Source organism: Megalobrama amblycephala, linkage group LG12, assembly GCF_018812025.1.
Source record: "Megalobrama amblycephala isolate DHTTF-2021 linkage group LG12, ASM1881202v1, whole genome shotgun sequence".
Taxonomy (NCBI): domain Eukaryota; kingdom Metazoa; phylum Chordata; class Actinopteri; order Cypriniformes; family Xenocyprididae; genus Megalobrama; species Megalobrama amblycephala.
The window spans coordinates 38,484,526-38,506,766 of NC_063055.1; the positions used below are offsets into that span (position 1 = coordinate 38,484,526).

At 43.2% G+C, this 22,241-nt stretch overlaps 1 protein-coding gene and 1 long non-coding RNA gene across 2 annotated transcripts; one reads left to right on the top strand and one right to left on the bottom strand.

The window, feature by feature from the left end:
• The first annotated feature begins 4,264 nt into the window (after window positions 1-4,264).
• Window positions 4,265-11,313, top strand: LOC125279307. The gene is made up of 3 exons (XM_048208816.1): window positions 4,265-4,509; window positions 4,732-10,916; window positions 11,139-11,313. The coding sequence occupies exon 2, from the start codon at window positions 4,939-4,941 to the stop codon at window positions 10,603-10,605; it is 5,667 nt and encodes a 1,888-aa protein (XP_048064773.1). The 5' UTR covers window positions 4,265-4,509; window positions 4,732-4,938; the 3' UTR covers window positions 10,606-10,916; window positions 11,139-11,313.
• Window positions 11,314-19,263: 7,950 nt separating this feature from the next.
• Window positions 19,264-21,494, bottom strand: LOC125280036. The gene is made up of 3 exons (XR_007187514.1): window positions 21,007-21,494; window positions 20,762-20,805; window positions 19,264-20,666 (listed from the first exon to the last, which is right to left on the bottom strand). It is a non-coding gene; the product is annotated as an uncharacterized LOC125280036 (long non-coding RNA).
• Window positions 21,495-22,241: the final 747 nt, after the last annotated feature.

A 22,241-nucleotide genomic window follows, 5' to 3' on the forward strand; every position in this document is an offset into this window, starting at 1 on the left:
TCCTTACAGGTGGATGACTCCATTGTACAGTTTAAAGACAAATTTAAAAATCTGGAGGTGATATTTGATCCCAACCTAACGTTTGACTTACTGGTTAGAAACACTGTTAAGGCCCCGGTATACTTCAAACAAAGTTCTTTTTCGTTCTTCGTTTAGGGGTAAAACGAAGTTCGAAATTGTCACGATCATTACTGGGAGTGCCCTTGTCCGCCACTAGAGGGCACTCCACCCAGACTGTTCTCACCCCTTTTTTCACCTGTCAGAACTACATTACCCATACACACTTCCCAGACTCATTATCCCATTTCATTGCACTCAGCTGTTTTGTGTTTCCTCATTTGTGTCTGTCTATTTATACACAGTTGTTTCTGTCCTTGGTTGTGGTTTGTTATATTTTGTTACGTGCACTTTTGTTCTCTGGTTTTCTGTTTTATGTGGACTGTTTTCTGGAGTTTGACCCCTGCCTGTTTGATTATGCCTTTGGATTTACCTCAATAAAGCTGCGATTGGATCCTAACACCTTGTCTGTGTGCCCCGTGACAGAACAAACCAACATGCAAGGATCCAGCAGTGTGGGATTCTGAATCCTTCCTCCAGCCACTACGAGGGAGCGTTTGGGTCAACTGCGGGCATTAAGGGCTTTACGCCAGGAGGGATGGGAGGTAGGATGCTTCGCCAAGGTCTTTTGGAAGATGGCGGTGGGACTGGGTTACAATGACGCGGCTTTGAAGGATGTTTTTAATTGTTGTCTTGACGATCCTCTGCCTCAATGTGAGATGGAAGGGCTACAGATTTTGGATTTCTGGAGATTCGCCGCATATCTCCGCCATCGGAGACAATGGGCAATGCCGGGTCAACCAGAACCTTATCGTAGAGACTTTCCAACCGAGCCTCCCGCAGAGAGTCAAGACCCAGGCCCTCTGAGCCCCACTGGTAAGCGTAGGCTAAGGCGAAGGAGATCTGCCCGTGAGTCCACTCCAGAATCCACATCAGCCCGTGAGTCCGCTCCAGATCCCGCTCCAGCCAGTGAGCCCGCTCCAGCCAGTGAGCCCGCTCCAGCCAGTGAGTCCACTCCAGAGCCCGCTCCAGCCAGTGAGTCCACTCCAGAGACCGCTCCAGCCAGTGAGTCCACTCCAGAGCCCGCTCCAGCCAGTGAGCCCGCTCCAGCCAGTGAGTCCACTCCAGAGCCCGCTCCAGCCAGTGAGCCCGTTCCAGCCAGTGAGCCCGTTCCAGCCAGTGAGCCCGCTCCAGCCAGTGAGTCCACTCCAGGGCCCTCTCCAGCCAGTGAGTCCACTCCAGAGCCCGCTCCAGCCAGTGAGTCCACTCCAGCCAGTGAGCCCGTTCCAGCCAGTGAGTCCACTCCAGAGCCCGCTCCAGCCAGTGAGTCCACTCCAGCCAGTGAGTCTACTCCAGAGCCCGCTCCAGCCAGTGCGTCCACTCCAGCCAGTAAGCCCGTTCCAGCCAGTGAGTCCACTCCAGTCCTGCAGGCTCTCCTTATCAGTCCGGTAATGGCCAAGAGGGCTGTCCACACGTTTTATGTTTTGGCGGTCTTGCGTGCCTGGAGGATGCACTCAGAGCAGCCCGAGCCCACTGCCGTCCCAGAGCAGCCCGAGCCCGCTGCCATCCCGGAGCTGCCCGCTCTCCCTGATACGGCCACGGAGGCCGACACTGAGCTGCCCGCTCTCCCTGATACGGCCACGGAGGCCGTCACCGAGCTGCCCGCTCTCCCTGATACGGCCACGGAGGCCGCCACCGAGCTGCCCGCTCTCCCTGATACGACCACAGGGGCCGTCACCCCTGTGGCCGCCGCCGCCCAGGTCTTCTGCTCTGCCGCCGCCATTCAAGCCTTCTGCCCTGCCGCCGCCGCCCAGGTCTTCTGCCCTGCCGCTGCCATACAAGCCTTCTGCCCTGCCGTTGCCGCCCAGGCTTTCTGCCCTGCCGCCACTGCCCAAGCCGTCTGAACCGTTGGAACCTGCCTGGTCAGTTCCTCCAGCGTCGCCCTGGCAATCAGCCAGGACTCCAGACCTGCCGGTGCCCGCCTGGTCAGTTCCTCCAGCGCCGCCCTGGCATTCAGCCATGACTCCAGACCTGCTGGAACCAGCCTGGTCAGTTCCTCCAGCACCGCCCTGGCAATCAGCCAGGACTCCAGACCTGCTGGAACCCGTCTGGTCTGTTCCTCCGGCTTCCCCCTGGCCCTCAGTCGGGAACTCTGGACCTGGCCCGCCATCCCTCCCCCTGATCCTCCTCCTGTCCACCTCCCTCCTGAGTTGTTTGTGTTTTTGTTTTTTGTTTTGTTTTTTTCTGGTGGAGCGTCTGGTAGCCGCTCCTTTGAGGGGGGTAATGTCACGATCATTACTGGGAGTGCCCTTGTCCGCCACTAGAAGGCACTCCACCCAGACTGTTCTCACCCCTTTTTTCACCTGTCAGAACTACATTACCCATACACACTTCCCGGACTCATTATCCCATTTCATTGCACTCAGCTGTTTTGTGTTTCCTCGTTTGTGTCTGACTATTTATACTCAGTTGTTTCTGTCCTTGGTTGTGGTTTGTTATATTTTGTTACGTGCACTTTTGTTCTCTGGTTTTCTGTTTTATGTGGACTGTTTTCTGGAGTTTGACCCCTGCCTGTTTGATTATGCCTTTGGATTTACCTCAATAAAGCTGCGATTGGATCCAAACACCTTGTCTGTGTGCCCCGTGACAGAAATGTGTGACCAGCGATATACTGTAAACGAACATCTGACGCTGCCCACACTGCTGAGATTGACGATTAGATGAATATGTAAATATGTGCCGTGTACTTTCTTCTCAGTAACAAAATAAACACAACAAAAATGAGAAAACAGCAAGCATTTATTATAGATAGCTGTAGCATATGCACACGTATCAGGATAATCAATAAACTTTGGAATTTTCAGAACGCTTTTAACCTGATGAACTGTGTTTTTAAATCACTAAATCGGCTCCGGCCGACTGCGACTTTTGGCAGGTTTGTGGACCCGTGAGGTTAAACAGAAAACTCCAACTTCCTAACTTTGGAAACTTCAAAAGGAGCACCCCCCTGGTGTGGGCCCAGAGACTGACCAGACAAATTCCACACACACACACACACCACCCACACACACAGACACACAAAAACACACAAACATACATTATTGACTGTATATGTAAAATATAACTATGCCAAAACGTACCTGTCATGTATCTCAAGCGTATGCATGTTTCCTAATGTTTAGACTTAGTTTAAATAACTGTAGTTGAGTTAGTTTTAGTATTAATGATGGAATTTTGTCTGTAAACCATAACTTCTTTTATATGCCTTTCTGATCTATCGAGTTTGATCTCGTTTTAAAGCTCTGGCTACTGCTCATTCACTGAGATATGTCACATAGCTGACAAATGCATTTTTCTATGTGTTTAATGATACTGTGAAGAAAGTACTCCATCTCGAAATCCGATCTGATAGTCATAAATTCAGCTAGGAGAAAAGACAAAGAAGGAGCTTGCCCACCAACTTTGCATCGATGTCATTGGCTATTCCACCTCAAGGAGGTGTGTCGGCTTATCTGTCATAAAAGAGGAGCACCAGGATTCTTCGGTGTGTTCTCCCGACGGCCCTGAATCGTCCATCGCCCACTCACGCACGTCTCTCCCAGACGTCACGGCGACGCGCTTCCATCGCGCTCATCACGGGACCACCATCTCTCCGGCGAAACTAACTTTCACGTCCTCAGTTCAAACCCTCCCGCGGAAACGGAAGAAGCCAATGAACTGCAGCAGCACTGACCTGAAACCCCGCAAGCAAACTGACGCAAGTACTGTTCCTGAATCTTAGATAATGAAACTGATTTCTGTGCTGGCTATCAAGGACTGTTAGGTTTTGCTACTTGTCTTCTCTCTTTCCTTCCTTTCCTGTCTCTACGTTCCCTTTTTGTATATATTTGTATATTCTGTATTTAGACGTATAACTTCTGTAGTCGTAGTTTGCATATATTAAACACATTATTCATGCTCGATTGTTCTTTTTGTTCATTTCAACAACGATCAGGTCATTTTAACGTTTCGATCCTATATCCTTGCTTTACGTTTGGATGCTAGAATAGGAAGTCTTTCTCGTGGCCAGAGAAAAGACCTTCCTTTTAATAACATTCTGAGGAACTGCAGTTTGTGGGACAAACTAACAGTTTCTCTAAATAATTATTAAACCAGAACTAAGCATATATGTAACTGATTATAATTCGTTGTTGTACTAAACTGAGGGCCAGTGATTAATATGTTCATTCATTCTTTGTACGTGTAATGGTTAATTTGCTCGTGTTATTTAGTCAGGCATCAGTCACTCGCCTATAGTTAGGACCCAGAAGGTGGAAAGGACCCGTATGCTGACGCAGTTTAGAATTCATTTATTATCGTCTTTATTATTGCTGCCGCGAGACGATACTAACGGTGATGATAATGCCGTTCTGCCGCGATACTGAGTAATCGCATGTGTGCGTGCATCAAAGAGTAAGTCGTTCTTTATACTGTTTACATTTGATCGCGAATTTGTCCTTAAAGACGTGCTTATCGCGTCTGCCAAGCACATGTGTCTGTAAGCTAATCTTATTACACGATCGCTGTACAGACGTATTTTCAGTGTTAATGTCATAACAAATGTGAATATTATTCATTTGCATATTGATGTTTTATTAGTGTATATTTATACTTTATTGTTGTTTCTTTTTCTAGAACCACACTTTATTAAAGACTGTTCAAGTTTGCAATGGGTGGTCTATGAGTGGTGTGTGCATCTAGCTCCTTCTAAATGGACAACACTTAATTGTTCTGATCGGACACTATTTGGTGGTTGCCACCGGGTATTAATTGGCACCTAAGAGCCGAACAATTCTTTACATGGTCCTTCGAGCCGGAGTGGGCAACTTCTGAATTAATATAATGTCCATACATAGTGAGGAGAATAGAGATGTTACAGTTCGCTCACGTCGCCGAACGCAGATGCCAAGGTATCTTGAAGATTATGAGGTGGATTATGTACCAGAGCAGCGATCAGCACACACACCCTCAAACCACTCCAATGAAGGAGAACAGCTAATAGGGGCTACAGGAGGTCCATTACCACCTCACAACACCCTGGTTGCTGGCATTGATCACTTTCCTGCCTATGAAGGGAATCCACACTTCTCTCCTGAAGCACTGCAGATGCGCTTGAAGGATCTGGAGGAGGAGAACCGTCAGCTCAGACGCAACCTCAGTGAACAGTCTGCACCTCACACTCCAAGGTCATTGTCTCCATCTCAACTATTTTGTTCACCTAGACACTTGACACGCAATATGGAGGATCGAACTTCACCGCCACATCACAAAGTAACGTCAACAAGAGATCAAAGAGATCCACGTTATGAAAGAGAAAGGTCAGTGAAACACAGTGAGGATAATTTGCATGCAGAACGTCAACGTGACAGAATTGATGAGATCATTCTTGAGCTTCAGAGGATGAAAGTGAGTTCCAAGCAATTCAGATCAACTTCGCCATCACCAGAGCGTGCACCCCAGAGGGCCGAGCGTGCTGATGAATGCTACCACCAGCCAAGGCAGCTATCCACACACTATTACAGCCCTAGCTCCAGGCGACAGAGACCATTCATGCCACATCGTTCGTCATCGCCACCCAGTCAAGAGAACACTTATCGTGGTCCAACCCCAACCATTCCTAACTTTACCAAAGAGGATCCACGGGAGTTCACCAGGTTAAAAGTAGCTCTTGACAATCTCCTGCCTGCTGATGTAACAGAGCGCTTTAAATTCCAAATATTGATGGATCACTTGAAGTTTGAAGAAGCATTGCTCATTGCTGACTCCTACAGTAACAGCCGGTATCCTTACAGTCATACTATGCAGGCTCTAACAGAACTCTATGGGCAACCCCATCAACTTGCACTTAAACGCATTGCTGTTCTGATGGATGGACCCAGCATAAGAAGTGGTGACACCAGAGCATTCAGGCTTTTTGCACTGAAGGTACGGGCCCTGGTTGGAATGCTGGATCAACTAGGAAGTCCTGGACATACAGAACTGACTTGTGGGTCTCACGTCTCCCGCCTCCTTGCTAAACTACCTCACGACCTCCGAGCAAACTTTAAGAGGTATGTCAATCCACTCAAGACACCTATTCCTACCTTGACTGAATTTGCAGAGTGGCTGGAGTATGAGGTGAGGGTGCAGGAAGACGGTACTCAGTTCAGTATTGACTCCAGTAGAGAGAGACAGAGTTTCCGCAAAGACCAGCAAAGAGTGCCAAAATTATCACACAAATCTACTGCCATCTTCCATGGAAGCGAGCAAAGTCCAGTTTCCAAGACCGAATCGGTTCGCCAGAAAACAGTGTCTGAGGTGAGAACACTAGAGAAACCAAAGAAATACTGCCCCTTTTGTAATACAACTCAACACTATCTAAATCAGTGTTCAAACTTCAAGCTACTGACCAAAGAGCAGATTGTGACTTGGATCAGATCCAATCAGAGATGCTGGAAATGTGGGCGTGATCATCAAGCAGGTCAGTGTACTCTAAAGGCAAAATGCAAGAAGTGTCAAAGGAGACATTTAGAAATTCTGCATGAGGCCAACAATGAAACAAGTACTACTAATATCAAAGAAAGAGGAGAGATCACCCAGTCCACCAGCACCACAATAGAAACTCTATACGTCAATCGACCAACTGGAAGCAGTAGAGTGTTACTGAAATTGTGCAGAGTCATCATACGCAATGGAGACTTTTCACTTGATACATATGCACTGCTAGATGATGGTTCAGAGCGCACCATACTTCTCCATGAGGCAGCTCAGCAACTCAACCTCCACGGTAAGCCTGAAGACCTGTCTCTTCGCACAGTGCGCCAAGACGTCCGCATTATTCATGGCTCCACCGTATCATTCTCAGTGAGTCCTGCGACACAACCAGATCGCAACTTTGCAATCAAGAGAGCCTTTACAGCTGAGGAGCTTGGATTAGCACCTCATTCCTACCCAATTGAAACACTCCAAAAGAGATATCGCCATCTCAGAGGCCTACCTCTTCAGTCAATTGACCATGCACGGCCATTATTACTCATTGGGTCAGATTACCCACAACTGATCACCCCCGTTGAGCCAGTTCGGTTGGGACCCCCTGGAGGTCCAGCAGCTGTGAAAACTCGTCTGGGATGGACACTCCAAGGTCCATCAAAGTTCCTCGAGCACATCCCACACATACAACAGTGCTTGTTCACAGCTGTAAGCCTTGCGCCCAATGATCTGTTCAGTCAAGTTGAGCGGTTGTGGCAGATGGACATCTTGCCCTACCAAAATGAACGGCTTGTGACAAGGTCAAAGCAAGATGCTGAAGCTATTCGCTTGCTGGAGGAGAAAACAATGAGGGTTGATGTTGAAGGTGTGCAAAGATATGCTACCCCCCTCCTATGGAAAATCAGTCCTCCACCTCTAGCCGCTCCAAAGGAAGCAGTACTGCCTCATTTGCGAAGGACTGAAAATCAACTGGCACAGAGCTCTGAGAAATCTCAAGTGTACAAGTCTGAGATGAACAAGCTGCTAGAAGCAGGCTATGTGAAGAAAATTCCCCAATCCACAGCTGTACAGACTCCAGGGTGGTACATTCCACACCACATGGTCCATCACAACGGAAAGCACAGGATTGTATTCAATTGTTCTTTCAACTTCCAAGGGCTGAGCTTAAATGAATATCTTCTTCCTGGGCCAACTCTGGGTGCGACCTTGCTGGGAGTACTTCTCCGTTTCCGTGAGTATGCAGTAGCCATTAGCAGCGACATAAAGGGGATGTTTCATCAGGTGCGTCTCCTGCCAGAAGATAAAGCATTCTTACGATTCCTGTGGCGAGATCTGAAACCAACCAACGCACCTGATGTCTACCAGTGGTCAGTTTTACCATTTGGCACCACGTGCAGTCCGTGCTGTGCAACCTTTGCTCTTCGGAAACATGTTGCTGATCACAGCCAACCAGACAGTGAGGTACGAGCATCAGTAGATCGTTGTTTCTATGTGGACAACTGGTTGCAAAGTTTTCCCTCTCTTGAGACTGCCAGACAATTAGTAGATGATATGCGACATCTGCTGGCCGAGGGTGGATTTGAACTGCGCCAATGGGCTACTAACACACCCCAACTGCTACAACACCTACCGCAGCAAATCAGGTCAGAGAACCATGAGCTTTGGTTTAGTTCCGACAGGGCCGACCCCCAGGAGCGTACATTAGGACTTAGGTGGCAATGTAGATCCGACACCCTTGGTTATAAACATGGTCATGTCGTAAAATCTCAGCCCACTATGCGACACATATATAGCATCCTTTCCAGTCAGTACGATCCATTGGGATTCATCACCCCATTTACCACTAGAGCTAAGATCATAGTCCAGAGGCTCTGGGACAAAAAAAGAGAATGGGATGACCCTGAATTGCCCACAGATCTCAGGAATGCATGGCTCACATGGGAAGATGAGCTTCCACAACTTTCCTGTGTCACACTGCCCAGATGCTACACTACAAAGGTAGATCCCTTGATCAGCTCAAGAAGTGTGCACACATTCTGTGATGCCTCAGAGCGAGCATACGGTGCTGTAGCCTATCTCCGCACTGAAGATAGCAAAGGACAAGTAGAGGTGTCCTTCTTGGCAGCTAGATCACGAGTAGCTCCAAAGAAGCAGCAGACAATTCCCCGACTTGAGCTATGTGCTGCTCTAACTGGAGCACAATTGGCAGCAGTTCTGAAAACAGAGCTCTCACTAGACATCAGCAGTTTCAGATACTGGACTGATTCTACAACCGTTCTCAACTGGCTTCAATCAGACTCATGTCACTTTAAAGTGTTTGTAGGAACTAGAGTTGCGGAGATTCAAGAGCTAACTGATTCAAAATCATGGGTATACGTGCACTCACAAGACAACCCTGCCGACGATATTACTCGCGGCATGTCACTGGCTCAGCTAGCCAAACCTACCCGCTGGAAGAATGGCCCAGAATTTCTGCAGAAACCTCCATCATCTTGGCCCAAACTGCCCAATCTAGTGCCAGCTGACACTTCAAAAGAACTGCGTAAACCAGTATCTTTCCATCTTCTAATAACTGAGGCTGACCAGCATTCAGTCAGTGCTTCTCAATATGACAACTTTCAAGAGCTTGTAGATGCAACAGCCAGAACCCTTCACGGGGCGGCCAGTCCCACAGACACTGTCACTGCTGATACATATAAGAAAGCCGAGCTCAGAATTATTCAACAGTCTCAGATGGATAGTTTTCCTGACGAATATGCTCAGCTTCAAGCAGGGAAACCTATCTCCTCAAACAGTCGTCTAAAGACTTTATCTCCCGAATTTGATTCTGAAACGCAGCTGATCAGAGTGGGTGGACGACTCCGAAGATGTCGCTTGCTGAGCCCTGACATTCTTCACCCAATTGTCCTAGACCCAATCCACTCAGTGACTAAACTACTTATTAGGCAGTACGATGCACAGCTCCATCACCCTGGTACTGAAAGGGTCTTTGCTGAAATTAGAAGACGCTTCTGGATCTTGAGAGGTCGTCAAGCTATTCGATCAATTCAATATCAATGTACTGAGTGTCAGAGGTGGCGAGGTAAGCCCAACATACCTAAAATGGCTGACTTACCCCCTTCCAGTTTAAGACTCTTCCAGCCAGCCTTTTACTCCACGGGCATGGACTGCTTCGGCCCATTTACCATCAAAATTGGGCGACGAAACGAAAAACGCTGGGGTATCATTTATAAATGTTTGACCACAAAGGCAGTGTACATCGACCTTCTCTCTCAAGCCGACACAGATTCTTTCCTTATGTCTCTACGCCGATTCATCTCCCGTAGGGGAAAGCCTCATGAGTTGTGCTCTGATCAGGGTACCAATTTCAAAGGTGGAGATCGTGAGCTTAAGGAATCCTTCAACAATATTCACCCTCAGTTGCAAAGAGAACTTGCCAAGCAACAAATTGATTTTCAATACAATCCACCAAACTCCCCACATTTCGGAGGATCCTGGGAAAGGGAAATCAGATCTGTTAAAGCTGCACTATACACCACCATTGGTGCACAAACTGTCACAGAGGAAGTGCTCAGGACTGTCCTTATTGAAATTGAGGGGATTTTAAATTCAAAGCCGTTGGGATATGTTTCCTCGGATGTAGCTGATCCGGACCCAATAACCCCTAATTCACTCTTAATGGGCCGGTCAGACTCTGCCCTGCCTCAGGTAATTTACCCTGCATCTGAGCTGCTCAGCCGCAAACGCTGGAGACACAGCCAGATACTGGCAGACCAGTTCTGGAGCTGTTACCTGCGCAACTACCTACCTGGACTCCAGTCTCGCCATAAGTGGCAACAAGAGAAAGACAACCTGACAGTAGGGACAGTGGTTATGATTGCTGATCCGCAATTCCCTAGAGCATTCTGGCCCATTGGGACTGTGAAAGCTGTCCATACCGGAGCTGATAACAAAGTAAGAGCTGCAGAAATCCAGGTCAAAGACAGAACCTACATCAGACCTGTTGTCAGACTGATTAAACTCCCTTCACTCCCTGAATGATTGTGAGTTCTGGCCCAAGATACAAATCTGCAAGCACATTTGGGGGCGGCTGTACTAAACTGAGGGCCAGTGATTAATATGTTCATTCATTCTTTGTACGTGTAATGGTTAATTTGCTCGTGTTATTTAGTCAGGCATCAGTCACTCGCCTATAGTTAGGACCCAGAAGGTGGAAAGGACCCGTATGCTGACGCAGTTTAGAATTCATTTATTATCGTCTTTATTATTGCTGCCGCGAGACGATACTAACGGTGATGATAATGCCGTTCTGCCGCGATACTGAGTAATCGCATGTGTGCGTGCATCAAAGAGTAAGTCGTTCTTTATACTGTTTACATTTGATCGCGAATTTGTCCTTAAAGACGTGCTTATCGCGTCTGCCAAGCACATGTGTCTGTAAGCTAATCTTATTACACGATCGCTGTACAGACGTATTTTCAGTGTTAATGTCATAACAAATGTGAATATTATTCATTTGCATATTGATGTTTTATTAGTGTATATTTATACTTTATTGTTGTTTCTTTTTCTAGAACCACACTTTATTAAAGACTGTTCAAGTTTGCAATGGGTGGTCTATGAGTGGTGTGTGCATCTAGCTCCTTCTAAATGGACAACACTTAATTGTTCTGATCGGACACTATTTGGTGGTTGCCACCGGGTATTAATTGGCACCTAAGAGCCGAACAATTCTTTACAGTTGTTGTTAATTCACAATATATGTTTAATTCCCCCTTGGGTCGGTATATGCATAATAATTATTCATAAAGCTTTATGAGTTATTATATTCATATTCCACCCATAAATTGATTAATAACTGTACGAATCGCTACATAGCACAAGAAAAGCGTCTGATCATAACAGCATGGGAATGTTAGCATGAGCTCTGCAAATTAGCACTCCAGTCACGTCATGTCTTCATTTAGCACTTTATATAGCAATAGATTGCTTAAAGGTGCCATCGAACGTTTTTTTTACAAGATGTAATATAAGTCTAAGGTGTCCCTTGAATGTGTCTGTGAAGTTCCAGCTCAAAATACCGCATAGATTTTTTTTAATTAATTTTTTTAACTGCCTATTTTGGGGCATAATTAGAAATGAGCCGATTCAGGTTGCTCCCCGCCCCCGGAGCTCGCGCTTGCCTTAAACAGTGCATAAACAAAGTTCACACAGCTAATATAATCCTCAAAATGGATCTTTACAAAGTGTTCGTCATGCATACTGCATGCATGCGTCGAATCATGTGAGTATAGTATTTATTTGGATGTTTACATTTGATTCTGAATGAATTTGAGGCTGTGATCCGTGGCTAACGGCTAATGCTACACTGTTGGAGAGATTTATAAAGAATGAAGTTGTGTTTATGCATTATACAGACTGCAAGTGTTTAATAATGAAAATAACGAGAGTCTTGTCTCCGTGAATACAGTAAGAAACGATGGTAACTTTAACCACATTTAACAGTACATTAGCAACATGCTAACGAAACATTTAGAAAGACAATTTACAAATATCACTAAAAATATCATGTAATCATGGATCATGTCAGTTATTATTGCTCCATCTGCCATTTTTCACTATTGTCCTTGCTTGCTTACCTAGTCTGATGATTAAGCTGTGCAGATCCAGACGTTAATACTGGCTGCCCTTGTGTAATGCCTTGAACATGGGCTTGCATATGCAAATATTGGGGGCGTGCATATTAATGATCCCGACTGTTACGTAACAGTCGGTGTTATGAGGCAAGTAGTAAAATCAAGCAGCTTTACAGTATCAAACATGAAAACAGTGTTAGTGCCTCATTTTTTTACAAGCACAACTTTATTTTGTACTATAAAGCGGCTATCCAGTGTGTTCATGTTTTCACCTGCGGAGATCTTACCTCAACAAACTCAAACACGAAATGACTCAGAGATACATTCCACGCGAGAGAAGGCGGAGTCTCGGCGCACACCTCCTATTACGTTATCGTCACTGACCAATGGTCGCTTTGGCAAGCCATTTCGAACTTCCAAAAAGAACACAAAACGAACTTCGTTTTGGCCTGATTTTGTTCGAAATGACGTCACATCAGTTCATTCTTCGATTTCGTTTGAAGTATACCGGGGCCTTTAAAGTATCTTTCTTTCACCTCAGAAATATTGCCAGATTGAGCCCAATGTTAACTTTTACTGTGGCAGAAAAGCTAATTAACACATTTGTCTTTTCTCGCATTAATTATTGTAACTCTTTGCTGGCTAGAATTCTCAAGACAACTCTCAACAAATTACAGTTGGCACACATCTTGACTAGAACCAGTGCAAGAGAGCATATTACACCTATTCTCAAATCACTGCACTGGCAGCCAGTTAAATTCCGTATTGATTTTAAAGTTTTATTACTGACTTACAAAGTATTAAATAATTTGGCACCTCAATATTTGGCTGACCTATTGACACCCTACACCCCAGTTTGAAATCACTAGATCCATCACTGGTGCTCCGCCATGGGGATCTTCAATCCCGTCTGCTCTGCTGTGGTGGTCTTCTGCTCCGCCGTGGGGATCTTCAGTTCCGTCTGCTCTGCTGAGGTGGTCATCTGTTCTGCCGTGGGGATCTTCAGTTCCGTCTGCTCTGCTGAGGTGGTCATCTGTTCTGCCGTGGGGGATCTTCAGTCCCACCTGCTCTGCTGTGGTGGTCATCTGTTCTGCCGTGGGGATCTACAGTCCCATCTGTTCTGCTGTGGTGGTCTCCATCCCCACTGAGATGGTCCCGTCACCTCAGGCCACCTGCTCTGCCGGCTATATGAACCTGTCGCCAGTTCACCACTGTTCCTTCCTTGGAGCACTTTTGATAGATACTGACCACTACCCCACAAGAGCTGCAGTTTTGGAGATGCTCTGACCCAGTCGTCTAGCCATCACAATTTGGCCCTTGTCAAACTCGCTCAAATCCTTACGCTTGCCCATTTTTCTTGCTTCTAACACATCAGCTTTGAGGACAAAATGTTCAATTGCTGCCTAATATATCCCACCCACTAACAGGTGCTCTGTCAGTGGTCATAATGTTATGTTTGTTATGTCTCTATTTATACAAAATGCTGCACATTTATATAGTTCTGGATTTTGCACATACAAGTTGTAAAGTATTGATGTCTTTTGCCTTTTGTTAATCCTTTCCTGTCTGTTAAAGGCAATAATAAAATAATAATAAAGCTGCATATGTGTGGCATTAACAAGTGGAGGGAAACGCAAATCACAATTAATTTAATCCGACTACACCACCCTGTTTGAGCACTGGATACTCCCAATAAGGACACAGAGGTAAGTTTTACCAATTGAAGGCAAAAAAATAAGATGTAGAGAGAAGTGAGTAGCAATACAGAAAAATATACTTTATTATAAAAGCATCATCATGAATTAAACTCATTATCATGGATTCTCTCTCCTGTGAAGCACACTCCAAATTATAGAAAAAAAAAAAAAAAAACTATCCAGGGTCAGTCTTAGCGGGAACAGGGCAGGCCGGCTGCAACTCAGGAGGTCTTCTGAAACCACCTAAATTCACACCAAATCAGACACCAGGTGCACACACCATGAGGAAGCTGTGTCAGCACACTGAAGCACACACCACCGAATGAAAAGCAGCTAGCCTTCCCCGTTCCACACCAAGTCCTCACTGGCTCCTGGAGAGGAAGAAAACCACATTAATCAAACTACACTAAAGAAAAATTACACTGAATAATCAAAGAAAGAAAACCACTAAAGTAGACATTACAGACACTGTGGTGATGTGGCTATAGCACTCAGGCACCGCTGATGAAACCACATGCAGCAAAATCAGATAAGGAGCGCATGAGTGGAACCAGAATAACTGGACAGTAAATGAAGTGAAAATCAAACACTTATACAATGAAACAATATAATACAGTGCAAAAAAAGCCACCCCTGCATAAACTCTGGCCACCCCTGTGGCCACCCCAGTATGACTTTGCATTGGGTACTATTAATTTAAATGCATAATGTAAATTCACAAGTTCAAGAAGTGAAAGAAAATAAAATGCCACCAAAAAAGATAGATTGACTGACGCCACCAGCCCACATAGCAAACAGACTTGGCCCAAATGTGGCCTCATAATGGCACTGCTGGCGTGTTGCCGGCACTGGCATGCATCATGTCAGCCAACTGTGGGCCATGTGTGGCAATGATGGCACTGCATCCCCTGCTATATATATATATATATATATATATATATATATATATATATATATATATATATATATATATATATTATTTTTTTTTTTTTTTTTTTTTTTATTTCCCCTACATAACAGTTTATTTAAACATACATGTAACGTTATAGTTACAACTGGGCGGTCAACTTGTTTATTTTGGCGCGATCTCCACGGTAACACCAGCTTTTCTGGTTGGTGGATGAGGTTCACATGATGCGTCGGTTGAAATTTCTCCCGCTGAAGGGTGAAGACGTCTGTCGGGCAACCGCTGTTCTAGGTAAGTGAAGTTATGTTGTGCGACCTAACAAGATGTTATGTTAGATGTTTTGAATCAATATTTGCCCTTTTGGAAAGAATTGAACTTAAAAAAAAAAAAAAAACAATTACAAAAAAGCCGCCAAATGCGGTTAAAACTCGCAGATTATTTTGGTTATTATGATTAATGAATTCCATCACTCGTAACAGCCATCTTTAAAAATAGAATAACAACTTTTGGCGCTTTTTGAAATACATGAAACTCGGATGCCACTTAGTTCTTTATTGAAGTGAATTTTGCCTATAAGGTAGCTGATTCACTGCCCCTTGAACTTGAGAACCCAGATATGAGGATTGACGCGACCGGGGTGAGATAGACCGGCCTGCGGTGCTTCCTGTCCAGTGTGCGGAACAATGTAGCCCACTGTTGTTAAAAAAAAAAAATCACAGCAAAATCAGCAACAGTAATTGACTTTTTTTAACTGAAAGTGAGTCAAAGGTTGTACAATCAGATTTAATTATATCTAAATCTAATCTCTGACTTTGATAATCAGGATAGGTCTGTGTCTGATATTTTTGTTTTAGCTAGTAGACATTCTTAAAACAATAAGAAAGCGATTTGTTATTTCGTAAGCATTTTGCATCAGTCATAGAATCAAATCTGGAATAATCATTGTGTCACATAAACAAAGACATGTTTTTGGTATTTGTAGGAGGTCATTGTTAGTTTACATTAACCTATGCAATAAGTAACTGTTTAAGACAGACCAGTACATTTTGAAATTAAATGCACTTTTTTTGAGGTGGAAATAAGATGTTATGCTTTGAATGCGTTACATTATCAGTACTTCAACAGTGCATTGGTTACTCTGTTTACACCACAGTTTCCATATCTCAACATTTTTAAGGTTTTTGTTTGCTAAAATGGTCTTATTTGTCATACTACTGTTGTCAAACTCTGACAAGCCAGTTAGTCATTCAATAGTGCCATATTATTGGCAATCATTTCCTGTAAAAAACACCAAAGCAACCTTTTTTCATTTGTTACCTACATTTATTTACAGTAGACGGATGAATGTTTGTATATGTATTTATTAATTTTGTATTATTATTTTGTCTTTTAGCTGCTGTGAGGAAAAAATTGTCCGACACCACCCCAGACAGCAACATAGTGTGGCCCAGATCCGGCCCACATCTGGTACATGTGGTTTACACGCGGACCAGATGTGGGCCGGATCTGGCCCGACACTATGTTGCTGTCAGGGACAAGACTAATAGTCTGCTGGAATAAGGAGAGAGCACTTGTGGAGAAATGAGGGGCTGCAGAGCTGTACTTCACTTCCTGAGGACAGTCCTAAATAGGATCACGTTCTCCCTCACACATACAAACATTCTGATGTGTAAATTTGTTTTAAGTATTTTTTTTTTTTAATTTGCTCTATATTTGTTGAGAGTAAAATTACATTATAATATCTTTACATTTCAGTGCTAGATTCATTCATATATTCATGAGGTGGTAATAAGATATGCTTTGATTGTACTAAATAAAATAGCCTTCACACAGTTACACAATGTGGTTATTATTATTATTATTGGCTTGTGCAATATTGTTAAATAAACTAATTTTGAGAATTGAATTTTCTTGTGACTCATTTGTTCACATGGTTTGGCTAAGATTAGGCTGGGTTATGGCTCATTTTTGGGGTTTCTGGTTAAAGGGTGGTGGTGATATGGATAACATATGGCTGAGAATTGGTACCAATAATAAAACCTGTATTGGCCCAGTTCAGGGCCAGTTAAGGGTGATTAACTGGCTGAGATTCGGGCCGGTTATGGCCCATGTGTGACCCCTGTCTTTAATCCAGTTCTGGGCCACTTCAGGGCCGTCATTCTTTGCGGTACTTGGGCCGAGGGAAACATGATCGTGTGGCCCGGAGCTGGGCCAGAAAACATTTGCTATGTGGGAGAGTAGCTGTTTCACTGCCACCAAGAGTCTAAATAGTAATGTCTACAGACCTGAATTTCAAATGTTATTTATACTGTGAAGAGGGTAGGTTAGGGGTGTGCGATATATTTAGTCTATGATTTTATCATAATTGTTGTTTTAACGATGCACAATCGATCTGACATCCCTGTATGTGATGTTGTCTTGTAGATTAGACAAGTGTCAGTGCGTATTTAGAGTGCACGCTTTCACTGTGTTAATAAATATCACATGAAGAGTGCCGTTTTTCTCCAGATATCAGCATAACAAATGTTATATACATTTTATTCATTTCATTTTAGACATCATTGCCTGTTTCTGCACAATTTCGCCAACGAATATAGTTCAGATCAAATCCAGAGCATTGTATTGCCTCCCTGAGCAACAAATGGCGCCGTTTCTTTGAATCAGCTTTTTGAATGAATAAGTTGAATCAATGAAAATTGGAAAAGATAGGCTACAAGTGACGACGAGGGAGCTTCAGTTGAACAACAGTGAACTGCGGTCAGATGAGATGTTGTCAGACTATGTCAGTAAAATTCAGAAAAATGAACAGGTCCAATCAGCTGTTATTCTGTGCTCGCGGCGCGCACTCAAGAATTGCATGCGCAAATGCGCCGGCGCGCGCTGCATAATTACTTTATTATAGCTTAAATAAAGCCCAAAAGAATACGAGCAATGACCGTCATTGCTCTGTTGTAAGTTAAGTCATGAAATTACCACACATGCGATTAAAGCTGCCTCAAAACTGTGAATGCATGTATTTGTTAACATGGTTTTAAAGCTATTGTTATCCAATTTGTTGGCCTTAAAACGTCTTAAAAATGCACATATGTACACCAGAGAAATCTAAATTTTCTCGGGGGAGCATGCCCCCAAACCCCCTAGCAAACTATATTTTAGGACCTCGGTAATTATGAAACCATAATGCAATCTGAGGTAAATGTGTATTTCTACAAATGTGCACACTTTTGGACTAAAACGGTGTACTGTAGGTATGTGTATGCAAATAAATGGGACCGAACGCGACTGAATGTAAAGGTTTGTGTCCTCATTATTCTATTAATAACTACCAATTGATTTTGACCACAGTAGAGCAGGTGAACACCAGACATCCCAAGTCTCCCGGAAGTTCCGGGAGTCTCCCGCATATTGATAGCGGCTCCCTGATGCCCGCAAATTAGTTAAAATCTCCCGGAATCTAGAGCGAGCGAGCAAGAGCGCGCATAGAGACTGTGTTTCAAACCAGCGCGCGCACGCCAGAGAGGGAGAGGGAGCGAGAGAGAGACCTTGCGTGTGTGTGTGTGCGTGTGTGCGTAGCGCATGTAAGACAGAGAGCATCCCGAATGGCCTTTTTCGGCAAATCAACCAATCAATTATCAGTGAGGTGAGTTGACAAGTTTCATTTCATGTGCATATTATTCAGGCTAGTTGCCAAGGCTACATGAAAACAACAAACTCCTTAGACCTGTTTAAAGTTGCAATGGAAAATAAATAAAAGCAGTTTACATAAATAGTATAAGCAGCTTATATAAATAGTAAAAGTAATCTACATATTTAAACATAATTAACGAATAATTGCTTATTAGCTTATAGCTCCTTCCTTTTTTTTTGGGGGGGGGGGGGGGGTGTACCTCCCTGAAATGACTTTTTGCAGGTTGGGATGTCTGGAACACACACAGGTGAATGAACTGGTTATATTGTAGTTTGAGCAGGTAGTATGAGGAATAGTTACTGTCCTTTCTCTTTGCAGGTAGATGTAAGTTGGAGCTTGGGGATCACTGGAGCACAGAGGAGATCGCTGGAGAACTGAGGAGCTGACTGAAACACACCCACACAGCAGACGAGGCACACAGAGGGAAGGAGACACGCTGGAGACAGGTGAGTATACGAAGAGGAGTCCGTGAGGTAAGCATAACATGGGTATATGCGAACGAGACCGGACGTGGAGTGCTGTGTGCGTGTGGGTTAAATAGTGCTGGTGATGAGTGCGGTGATGAGGTGCAGGTGGCGGTGATCAGTATTCTGGTTTCTGGTGATGGCGTGCGTTGTGATTGGAGGTTGGAACCTGACGTGTCTGTGAGACACACACACACACACACACACACACACATATATATATATATATATATATATATATATATATATATATATATTTTTTTTTTTTTTTTTTTTTTTTTTTTTTTTTTTTTTTTGCCACCCCAAGAATTGCTGTGGCCTCGTCTGGCCACCCCTATTAAAATTTTCTGGGGGCGCCACTGAAAAAAAGAAAAGAAATTCATACTGTAATAAAGCTGCAATAGAACAAAACCAAATCAGAAATAGCAACAAAGAATAACACAAAGACAGCAACAAAATAAATGAGCAATGTTTGCAAAAAAAAAAAAAAAAAAAAAAAAAAAAACAAGCAACAGAAAAAAGAAAAATCTAGAAAAACAAACTATACTTGAAAGCAAATCAAAATAAATGTAATAAGAAGCCTAGCACACAAAAAGCTCATAGCTACCAGCCCAAATGACCAGCAAAACAGCTAACGGGTTGAACAAACACCAGACGCAAAGCGGTATTGTTACTCACAACAGGTGCCATTGCTCAGTCTACCGGCCAGCATTCACACACCTGCTAACATCTGTTACTATGAACAATACAAAAAATACCTCCAACCACAAGTGATCAAGAAATTTAATGCGGATACCAAACTACCTAAGAGAAAACTCCACCACAAACTTGCCACCTATGCCACCAGCTCCGCTATTAAACTATTTCATATTAGCTTCGAACTGAACACATCATTACACCGTCAGCAGAGTCTCAACATACCTGAACATGAACAAAAACGGGAACGGAAATGCCAGGGAGAGGAGAACCCGGAATCAGCAGTATACATACACACTCACCAAAGTAAGGGTCTTTAAATGGTACGGCCGCTTCTACCTCATTGGTCTGCTCAAAACCAAACCCCAAACAGCCCAATAAGATAAATCACTTATTCTGCCACATATGGATCTCAACCTGAGCTCGAACGAGTCTCTGTTACATTACAATTACATCAGTGGGGAGTGAATTTTCTGGAATAAACATTTTTTGAGCAAAAGCTAAAAAGACCTCAGGCTTCACAACAGACACTCATAAAGCTCAGACATTGTGCTTTTATGTGCATTTCAGCTTTCCATAATTCATGCATATTACAGACTTCATTCCAACAGTCAAAAGTCTGATTCACAAAACTGACTAAAATATAAGGAAAAGGAGCATCACTGAAGACTTACAAAAAACACCAAACATGCAAACTTAATGCTAAAGACAAGGTGATAAAACATTCAGCTCATTTATATTCTCTGCTGTTGTTGGTCAAGCAGTGAGATGATTGACAGCAGCGTATTCACTGTAATCCTGATTATTCCTGCTACTGACACTGTCAGGACAGTCAGATTTCTTGTGGAAATTCACCACAGCATAATTCAGATCCTCAGCAGATGTGATGCAGCACTGAGAGTCACCAGTGGCTTTCTGAACTGTAGTGTAAACGCAGTTAGAATCAGAGGGGTTTGTGGGTAATTGTGTGTGAGCATCTTTAATCTCCTCATAATCACAACCAGTGTGAGAAACCTGAGGAGAGACAGAGAAATTATTTACAGCTCTGAAGATCGTCAGGATGGAAGGCATTAGACATTAATATCATTTTATACAGTAACTGGACTCACCACTTCATGTTTTCCTGGTCCAGTCTGAGATGACGAATCACCACCTGCCAAAAACAAGCGTCCTAATTTAATTACATTATAATTGTAAATTCTTTCACACAATCATCAAATATCTGTATTTTGCTCATGTTTCATTGCAGCTTATAGGTGATGACAGAAAGTGAGAAAACAGATCAAGAAATCTGTTTTAATCTCAGTATAAATGGTGAATTTCTGCATCTAAATAAGTTAAGAATGAGTTTTACCTTGAGACTGACGCTTCTTACAGAAAAACAGTAATAAGAGTCCAGCTGTGATCAGAACCAGAAAAAACAGAACCAGAGGGATGATCAGAGAAGAGCCTGAAAACACAGGAGAAATAATGTTAGAATCTGATCACTTTGAGCGAAATATCAGGTCAGATCATTGATGTTTGGAATAGGATTGGCCAGACCATGATACTGGATTTCAGGGTTGCCCGGTCTGCGTAACTAAACTAGCACAATGACCAGTCAAAACTAGCCCAAAAAGTAGACCAAATGACCATATACCAAATATCAAAACTCAAAATATGCAATTCCCATACCTAAAATACATATTTTACAGTCAGTGTTATGCAAATTGAAAACCACTATATAACTCAAACGCTCCTACCAGTGGCGCTCCTTCACAAATCTTACCGTCTAGCAGTTTTATCATTCGTAGAATGTAGAATATTTCAAAATAAGCTTTTCAGTCAAACACAATTTATGCAATATGCCAAACCTTTAACAAAAAAATAAAATAATAATAATAATAATTGTGACTGAGGTTTTAAATTTTAGTATTGATATAGGTGAATTCAAACCCCTGCAGACAGATAGTCGGTCAGAACTATATGATTTCTAATTTGAAGAATTCACCCCAGACTACAGAATCTCATTAAAGCCTTTACTGAAGACAAAGTTGTGGTTCTGGAACAAAATACAAAATAATCTTTCATGAGTAATTATTAAGTAAGCCTTTACAATCACAAAACCAAAACAATTAAGCAATAACCTTTATAAGTATAAAATTTAACCACAAAATACAGTTTAAGTTTTTTTTCACAAAACTTTTGTTCAATCTGTAAACAAAACTCTAAACACATAGCAGAACATCCGTCTGTTGTGACCATACCATAACACAATTCATGTCGTTTTCACACAACATGCAGTCAATTAACATGTTTCTAATGCTTAAATTTTCTTTTCATATAAGCTTACCCCGTACCAAAAATTTGTCTTTCTCATTTAACCAGAAATAAAGACATGTTAAATAAGAAAAAAAAAATATAAAAACAAATACTGCAATTGATAAGCATTTTTAATTAGCAGATACAGAAATATTGAGAAATAGCAGATTCCAATTCAGTTGGAATCAGGTGTTCAATTTCTTTCCATTACTAACAGTAAAATAAGATACGGATTTGTTTTGTTCTGGGTAAGGGAGAAGAATAGATGAAGGAGGAAAGGAGAAGTTG